General features: G+C 34.7%; 1 protein-coding gene across 1 annotated transcript in view; it reads left to right on the top strand.

The window, feature by feature from the left end:
• Positions 1 to 10,201, top strand: part of LOC103266464 (gamma-aminobutyric acid receptor subunit gamma-1) — a 57,457-nt gene that overhangs the window by 30,668 nt on the left and 16,588 nt on the right. Inside the window, exon 3 of the mRNA XM_008064099.2 lies at positions 861 to 928. Within this exon, the coding sequence (XP_008062290.1) occupies positions 861 to 928 (68 nt within the window). The remainder of the gene's footprint in view (positions 1 to 860; positions 929 to 10,201) is intronic.

Genomic DNA, 10,201 nt, shown 5'->3' with positions numbered 1-10,201 from the left:
TGGTGGGAGTGTAAACTAGTGCAACCTCTGTGGAAAGCAGTGTGGTGATTCCTAAAAACTCTAAATATCAACCTCCCATATGACCCTGCAATTCCCCCACTGGGAATATACCCTAAAGAACTCAAATCACTCTATAAAAAAGATACTTGCACATGTATGTTTATCGCAGCATTGTTTACAATAGCAAGAACCTGCAGCCAACCATGCTGTCCATCAAAAGAAGACTGGATTTTAAAAATGTGGTATATATACACAATGGAATACTACGCAGTCATAAAAAAAGAACAAAATCATAAACTTCGTAACAACCTGGATGGAACTAGAGTTTATAATACTGAGTGATCTCTCACAGAAACATTGGTATTTTTAAATCAATCATTATGGTGGTATTTGCAACATAGAAATTAACAAAGGCTACAAAGCAGAGCTTTAGCCACCCTCTTGGAGAGTAAGGTTGTTAAACACTTAACCAACACACTACTGAGGAGCTTTAAATGAAAGTGCATGCTATTTAAGCTCTAAAAAATCCATTTCAATCTTAAAATTCTTTAACTATGTCAGGACAAGTTATCTTGCATTTTAAAATTAAAGTCACTTCTTTAATTTTAGTAGATAATCTAAATATTTTTGGGCTATACACTGGAATGTTTTAGTTAAAAACATTAACTTTAATTAGATGCTTGACTTGCAAACTGAAAAGGTATTTGTATCTGTGTGGACCACATTTCTGCATTTCATAGTGAAAAGTGTATTATGATTGAAATAATAAAAATATTCATTATTAACACTTCTTTAAATAAGATTCATTTAAAGCAATCTGTGAGTATACCTGTGACCATTCTTTTGTTGGTATTTTGCAGTGAGGCCCACAGTGATTGAAACTGATGTTTATGTAAACAGTATTGGACCAGTGGATCCCATAAATATGGTGAGTAAAGAGCATTAAAAATAGTTTATGGTTTAGAGATTTCAAAAATACACCTCCATTATATATTGGGTATGCGAATAGCTTTTGATAGCTGATTCTGAATGAATTCATATCAACATGAGCAATTTCCATGTGTCAGTTATTGGCAACTGAAGTTAAAATATTCCTGTATCTAAGAACTTGTAGCCTGTTATTCCAATGTACTGTGTAGGAATAGGCAAGGGCATAACAAAAATCATCTGAATGATCAAGAATGGGTCCCTGAAGAAATCTGGAAGGAAAAAACCAGAAAGCCTGAGGGGAAAGTAGAGAAGAAAAGGGACTTACAGGCAGAAAACGCAGCATGCCTAAAGTCACAGAGGAATGAAGCAGCCTGTTGAGATCAGTACTTCCAGCAATTGGATGTCACTGTAATATAGAGTTCAAGGTGAGGAATCGAGGCCGAAGGGGTGTTTAAGGGGCTTATTAAGGACAGTCTTGTAAGCCACCATATAGGAAGCTTATCATTGTATTATGTATTATATGAATTGTATCCCTTTGAATAAGAGAAATGAGTGAAATTTTTTTATCAGGGGAGTCTCAAAGGCAGATTGATATTTTTAATGCATCACTTTAAAAACACTATAAAAGATGGATGTAAGAGTCCAAGTTCAGCGTTAGAGAAACCAGTTCAAAGGTTTTTGCATTAGTCTGGGAAATAGATCTTCCAGGCTTTCCCTAGTGCAGTAACAATTGAACTGGAGAAGACAATACAATAGTACATTTGAGAAATATGAGATCAGAATTTGGTGGCTCATTAGTTGTGTGCAGGCTGACTATAAAGTATAGAGATGAAGGGACTTTGAAGATGGTTGAGTCATTTTTTGAGGTAGGAAATACAGTCTAGGCGTATGTGCTCGGAGTGCTAATGACTGTCCAGCAGTACTTTGCCTTATATGCCTGCTCTTCAGGAAAGACATTAGGGCTAGATATAGCTGTAGATTAGTAAAGGAAAGGAGACCAACAGCATATAAGATAATTTAGTTTAAGACATCAAGAATGTCTGGGATTACCCAAGGGAAGATTCAGATTAAGACGAGCACAGGTCTGAGGACAGATGGTGTAGATGAGATCAAGGTATATGAGATACAGGTGGAAGAAAGAAATGCAGAAGAGAGAAACACTCAGGAAAGTCAGAGAGGTAGGAGAAGAACCAAGAAAAGATGATAAAAATGAAACATCAAAGTTGGCAAAATACAAAATAAAAAAGCAAAACAATGCCATGGAAACTAAGGGAAGGGAACGTTTCAAGTCTTTATGGTGTTTGCTCTGCCAAAAACAAATTCTCATACAACCAGTTGATCTTTGTAAAGAGAAAACATTCCATATACATGTATGATAAGTTTACATTTCTCAACATATGAAAATATGAAATTGCATATAATAGGGGACACTAAAGACGACGAAGAAGCAGGGAATGATAGTTAATTACAAATGTACACGGCAACCCATTAAACTTGGATTCAATTGGAACCACTGGTTTTGGCAATTAGGTGGTGTTGGTTATCTCTGTAAGATGAAATTCTGTGGAATGGTGAAGATGGAAAAGAGGAAACAGCTGGATTATACATCTCTCCTCTATCCCCCAAATTCGTCTCTTATCCAAACTTCTTGCCACAGATTTCTGAACACATGTATGGATGCTTCAGGAATAGTCATGCAATTGGGTATTGGTTCCAGGGTATGGGTGGCAGAACTGTGCTAGAGTATGAGTGGGAATTCATATTTAATTTTATGGACTGCTATTTTGAAAAAACTTAGCTTACAAGAGGATAACAATGCTCGTATGTGGTAGAGAAGGTAGAGGGACAGAATAAGAGAAATAAGGGAAGGAGAGTGAATATGAGAATGTGTCAGAAGAGGGCCATTTAGAATTAAAAATAATAAAGTGTGTTTTTTATCCTTAGAATAAATGGTGTTTTATTACTATTTGAAGGACATAATTAATAACACCAGTATAGCCAACAGGCATTATTAAGAATGCATTCATGATGTTTTGTTTCAGACTTTAATAACTCAATTTTTGTGAGTCAACCTTTGAAGAACCATTTAATGAGATCAATAATGTAAACTATTTCACTGTCTTTGATTTTGCCTTTGATATGTGTCTGCTAGGCATTCCATAACAAAGGACCACAAACTGGGTGGCTTAAATCACAAAGGTCTGTCTCTTACAATTGTAGAGAAAAGAAGTCCAAGATCAGAGTGCCACCTGGTTGGGTTTCTTCTGAGGCATCTCTCCTTGACTTTCAGATGACTGCCTTCTAGCCATGTCCTCTTACATGGTCTTTCCCCTATGTTTCTGCATCCCTGGTGCCTCTTTGTGAGTCCATCTTTTCTTTTGTTATCACAAGTCATAGTGGATTAAGGCCCACCCTAAAGGCCTCATTTTGATTTAATCACCTCTTTAAAAGCCCTGTCTTCAAATGCAGTCATATTCTGAGGTACTGAAGGCTTCAACATATTAATTTAGAGGGTAAATTCATAATTCAGTCCATAAGAATTTAGAGGGTAAAATCATAATTCAGTCCATAAGACTGCCAAAGATAGTTCTCCAACACTTTGTTGATTTTCTTTCTCACTTTATTTATTCACTAGTGCAGCAGTCAAATCATCTATTACATGTCTTATATTCTACCTGGAGAACCCTCATAACACACCCAGTCGCCATGTCTGTTTACTCCTCTGGTATTACAGCTGCACTCAGTGTTTTTTCCTCAATATGATCTTCACATGACTGTCATTAACTTTTACAGTTATCTGTATTGGTTACTGGAGCAACAGCATTCTAGTCGCATCATAACTGACATCTTTGTCACCTTAATGCAAGCAAATATAAACCAGCTATGGCTAAATTGGGTTTGAGAAGAGGGTGGGATGTCCCAATAGACTGATTTAGATGTCAGTCTTAATCTAAGGACTGACAATTAGAGGAAGTCGAGACTGGAGCCAAATCTTTATCAGGAATTAGCTAAACTCCTTCTCGAGATGGGAAAAACAGTCTTAAAGTGAAGAGAAGACACAAAAAAATGTGTATCGGACCTCAGGGACACTTAGAGTATTCAAGGATCTAAAAGATGAAGCTGAGATGGTAAATGTAACAACAAGGTTGGCAAGAAAATGGCAAAGCAATGCCACTGAAACAAGGGAAAGGGAACGCTTCAAGTCTTTATAGCATTAGCTCTGCCTAAAACAAATTCCTATACAATCGGTAGATCTTTATAAAGAGAAAACATTTTATATACATGTGTGATTAGTTTAAAATGTTTAACATTAGTCAAATATGAGATCACATAATGTAATACATTGCTAAAATGTTAATTTTTCTTTTTAGTAGAATATTATGATATTTAGTTTCTAAGTATCCAATACCTAGAGAAAATCAGCATGTTTGGGCATATGGAAAAGTCGACATTCTCCTGAATTGTATATTTTTTGTTTGGGGTTTTTGTTTTTAATTTGCATGAATGTATTAAGTACAAAAAACATGGTCATTAAGATAAACAAAAACAGGATTCAAGACTGTATTAGTATTCTACAACACTTTGACAAGAATGACTACCAACTGGTTTTTATGATGATCTTCCTATATAAAAGATTCATGGAATTAGAGATTTAGTTTTCCCAGTGGGGCAAATTACATACTGGTAACCTTGGACAGTAATTGTTATTTAAAAAAATAATTAAGTAAAATTGCTATTGAAATTAGTGACACTAAAACACATGGAACAAACACAAAAACTCTACAGAACATTTGATAGTAATTATTAAGGAAAAACATTGTCATCCTGGGGATTAATAAGAAACAGTTTATGTAGAGACTATTTTAACTAAATGATGAAGGAAAATTAGAATTCACTTTTCATATAACGAACAAAATTGCCTTCAATGTAAGTGTAATTAAGCAAGCAAAGGGATAATTCCCCTCCTAAGTCCTCTTATAATTTAAGTTATGTGAAACAGAACTAATGCATTTGTTTAACTTTTTAAAAAGTTATCTAAGATTATTTTGCTGTAAAGTGGTTGTTTCTTGGATACATAAGATAGCATTTTTATAGAATATTTGAAACATAATTCTGTAATAGAATATATTTTTCTTCTTTTTTCCAAGGTGAAATTAATGGCTGCAATCTTGAAGTTCCAAACAAAAAATGGGTATCCAATAATTGCATGTGAAGTAAATGAATAAATCAGTCAATGAATGGATTATGTCTAGTTTTCATTTTAAGAATTGAATTGTCAAAATGAATAATGGGTGCACTAATGAAGATTAGGAAAAAATAGAGTAACTTAGAGAGAGATTGCTCAGCGTTATGTATACTCTGATTAAAGTTACCTTAAATATAAGCAGAACAAAGCAATGCAGTCAGCATTAAAGGCAAGAAAAGACTAAGGTTATTAGACAACTTATGTTTTGCCTCTTAGCTTTTTAGATTTGAGGAGGCTATGTGTTTTTACTCTTTTCAGTAAATGTATCACAATAGCATTTAGCCTCTGACTAGGAAGGACAACGTTCAAGCTTTATAACAATTCTTTAAATCCAAGTGACAGAAAGGGTATCTAAGAGGATGCTACAGTATAAAATTAGTAAACATAAATGCAGTTATAGTTGAAAACCTCAGGCATAATTTGACATGAGTTTGCTTGTAGGAATTGGTACGCCCTTATATAATCCAATATCAAGAGATTAATAATATGACAACTTTGTAAGACAATAAATAATTTATAAAAACTGCTTCAGATTAATATCCCAGTCCATATACGCAGAAATTAATTTATATAATTATAATTGCAAAAGTGATATGCCACACAATCCTAGAGTACAATTCAGTCACAGCTCACCATATCACTGCAGACTCAACCTCCTGGGCTCAGGTGCTCCTCCTGTCTCAGCCTCCTGAGTAGCTGGCACTACAGGTGTGTGCCACTATGCCTACCTAATATTTTGATTTTTTTTGTAGATACAAGGTTTCACTATGTTGCCCAGGCTGGTTTCAAACTCCTAGGCTTAAGCAATCCTCCTGCTTTAGTCTCCCAAAGTGCTCGGATTACAGACGTGAGCCACCGCACTCAGCTTAGAACACAGTCCTGATACTGGAGTTTTCCTGCTTGGAATTATGATTGGTCTTGGTGATGGAGATAGGACTGAAGAGCAAGGGAAACAGCTGTGAGGAAGACAATTTTAAAAGAATTTGGGATACCGTTGGCACTATCTTCAAAATAACCATCTGCTGAAGAGGACTGGGGAGGATCATTGTGTACACAGGACGAAGTAAACTTGGCAAATGAATGGGTTACTTTTCTTTCTGGCCAGTGTAGAAATATTTAACAAAAAACAAACAAGCAAATCAGACAAACAAAAACTCTTTTCAGAATTCTTTTAACAGAAGAGAAAAATTTGATTGCTTTTTATAAAAGAAAAAAAACTTTTAAAATAAAAGTATGTGGAGATACAAAAAGTCATAACATTATTCATTATTTAGTGGAAATAAGGGATTTTTCTCAGGAATATTATTTCTCACTCATTTAATGGGCCAAGTATTAAATCTTAATGTGGAAAGTGAGAAACAGGTAGTTAAATAGTTGTTAGAAAATGGTGAGAACTGACTTGCAAATCCTTTCATTTTACTTTTATCTTATCAGGCTTATTTTGATGATAAATTTTCCAGATCTGTAACATGTGTTTAAGCATTCTAAAAATATTGGGAAAGTTGGTGCTACTGAGATAAATTTTCTCCTTGTATTTTTTTTCTTTGCAAGGAGCATGGTTCATACATTCGGTTCTGATGTTCCATGTGCTGCTCTCTCTCTCCCCCTTGGTTTCCCTCCCATCCACCCTTCCTCTCTTTCTTGTCTGTGTTCCTGCTGCTTCTAGATTTAAAGGGATAAAGTCTTAGGGTAGCTTTTACATATCAAAGGAAACCCTTTTTATTCATCTTATTATATTAACTGAAAACAGTCATTCCTTGCCAACTACATTACTTTGAGGAATTATGAAACAGCAAAAGCTTGGAAACAAGATTATTATTATTTTTTTCTATCTAGATGACTAACCTGAGTATGCTAATGAAGGGGAAGAGTAAGTTTTAGAATTCTTGGATGTGATGAATCATAACACTTGAAGAAATGTATTTATATTTAAAAATTCAAGTTTATTTTCTTGGTGTGTACAGTATTTTAAAGCTTATCATTTTAGTTTTGATTGTTTTACTTCTGCATATTATATTCACTTTTTGCCATTGGATAATATAAGACCTATTTCTTTTCACAGATCTTATGTTAAAACCATATAAATTTAGTTACTTTTGCTTCAATACTAGTAGAGAGGAAATTTTAAAAATTAGAAATGAATGAGAGTTATTTTTATCTTCACGCTTCTTTGATCTGGTATGCTCATTTGCCCCAGAAATATAAAATTCTTAGTATTAGGAAATTGACTTTGAATCTTCAAAAACTATCAAAAGAATTTTATTTCTTGATTTAAACAGGCACTTTTTGACTTTCGGGTCATGATTTTATTTGTTTATTTTTACTTGCCACTGATAAAGTGAAAGTGCATTGTTAGAAGAGAAGCTGGAAAGACGTGGCTGCCTTCCTTTAAAGGACCATGGAACCTAGCAGGGAAAGCAGTCAAAAAATTCAAGCTTGATGAATATAAAAGAAGAAAGGCAGGATAAATATTCCATACACATTTTAAATTGTAAATGGGCATCCTAATTCTGTGTTTCTAAGTTTTTTTCATAAAAATATTTTTTATTATATGTGTCTGTTGATATTATGCAACCATAGTGAAGGACAAAATTACGGACTTGGCAGCAACGTGGATGAAATTAGAGTTTATCATATTTAGTGATTTATCACAGAAACAAAGAACTGAGTACCACATAGTCTCACTCATAAGTGGACTTTGAACATTTACCATAATGCTATAAGCATGGGATTGGCAAAGCAGGAAATAATAAGGGTCCCTGACCTCAAACCAGGTGAAATGGGGACCAAAGGGAAGCCCAAACTTCACCTGTATGATGACCACTTATGTACCTAACCCAGAATTGTACCCCATATCTTTAAAAATAATAAAAATAATTTTTATTATAAAAGAAATGCATATCTAATATAAGAAAATTTGAAATTTAATCTCAGTAAAAGAATAAAAATTAAAATATTCTGAAATATTATATCCAGTGGTCTTTATTATTACCCCATCACTTTATGTACATAGTTTTACTAAATGCTATAACATTATACATATTGTTTTATAATATTTTATCTTTCTATTTGTTGTATTATGAATATCACTTTATTTAATCTTTCTAAAATCAGTAAATGTTGCAAAATATTAGGGAATGTATTTTGTACCATTATATATTTAATAATACATTATTTAGCATGTGGAATGTTTCTAATTTGCTGTGACTAAGAGTAATGTTATTCATTTTTTTAGCCACCATAATTATGTCTTTAAAATATGGGTGGGGTACACACACCTAATACCTCCGAAAGACCTTGGTCGAATTTTGGAGGTGTCGATTATGAATTTTTCTATAGTAAGATACCTCAAGGTAGAGTGTTCTGAATTATTTACAATGTGTGTCCTTTACAGATTAGTTAATATAAAATGTTGTAGAATGGACCTGTACTGTTTGGTAGTTCTGGCCTCAGGCTAGGTTTGAGGGGGGAAAGTTCTGGCAGAATGAAGGCCTACTTTGTTTCAGCCCATGATCTTCTTTTGTGTAATTAAAACTTGGTTTGAACCTTGATTTCACCCAGTTGTTCCAAGTCAGGATTTCATTTTTCAATTGTTAAAATTGATTTAAACATATACTCACGATCCTTCATTTTTTCCTCTTTGTTTACAGTGGAGTTATTTGGGCTATAAGGTAATTGCCAAGGGTTTCAATACTGAACTCAAAGTTATTAGGCAACCTATTGATTGTTTTATTTTTAATATAAAATTTGTTTATAGGAAGAGAGTGGCAATGATTTGCTAATCATATAAAAAAACAGCAAAACAATACATGTCTAAGAAAAAGCAGTTTCGTCCATAAAATAGTACCTTAACATGACCTAAGATAACTTCAAGCAGTTTATGTTTTTCCATGTTAGGAGATTACATTCTAAAGTTGTGTAGAGGTACATGTATTAGTTGAATGTTAAAAACCAATATGTCCTGAAATGTGCACATGCATACATATACTCTCATGATCTCATATAGTGTTTATTGTAAGGAACTAGTATTTAGAAAAATGGCAGCCTACATGACTGGGTGCTGCAAGTTACACCTGTAATCCCAGCACTTTAAGAGGCTGAGACAGGAGGATTGCTTCAGCCCAGGAGTTCTAGACCAGCCTGGGCAACATAGCGAGACCTCATTTCTACAAAAAATAATACTATTTGCTGGATGTGGTGGTGTGTGCCTGTAGTCCCAGCTACTTGGGAGACAGAAATGAAAAGCATGGGAGGTTGAAGCTGCAGTGAGACTGAGCTGTGATCCTGAGCCATGAGCAAGGAACGCCTCTGCATTCCAACCTAGGTGATAGGGTGAGACCATGAGAAAGAAAGAAAGAGAGAGAGAGAGAGAGAGAGAGAGAGAGAGAGAGAGAGAGAGAGAGAGAGAGAGAAAGAAAGAAAGAAAGAAAGAAAGAGGTAGTCTACATGACAGTTCAAAGGGTGCTGAACAAATATTCTCATGTACAGATATTAATTCCAAAATGTAATGTTCTAAAATACTGCAATTAGATAAAAGTTACTTTGTTTAATAATGATCTCTCTTCCCTTTCCTCCCCTTTCCTCTCCTCCCTTTTCCCTTCTTCCCTCCCTCCTTTCTTTTATCCTCTCTCTCTCTCCTGTTTCTTTATGTATTCCTTTTGTCTGTCTTTCTGTTTGTCTGTCTTTATTTTTCTTTCTTTTCCTCCTTCCCTCCTCCCTCCCCCCTCCCTCCATCCCTTCCTTCTTCCCTCTCTCTCTGTTTTTTTCTTTATCAGAAGCCTAGTAGATATAAACACCTTGTGGAAAAAATGGAATCTGAATCCAATATTTTTCAAACCTTAATAACCCCAAAATATATATAAGAAAAAGGTAATTTTTTTCTTTAAAAGAAAAATCCAAAGCCGGGCTCGGTGGCTCAGCCTGTAATCCCGCGCCTTTGGGAGGCTGAGGTGAGTGGATTGCCTGAGCCCGTGGGTTCGAGACCCACCTGGGCAGCGAGACCTCATCTCTACAATAAATCAAAAA

This window comes from Carlito syrichta, unplaced genomic scaffold (assembly GCF_000164805.1).
Source record: "Carlito syrichta isolate Samal-C Ts95f unplaced genomic scaffold, Tarsius_syrichta-2.0.1 Scaffold307196, whole genome shotgun sequence".
In the NCBI taxonomy this organism is placed as follows: domain Eukaryota; kingdom Metazoa; phylum Chordata; class Mammalia; order Primates; family Tarsiidae; genus Carlito; species Carlito syrichta.
This window is presented reverse-complemented; position numbering and strand designations above follow the sequence as displayed.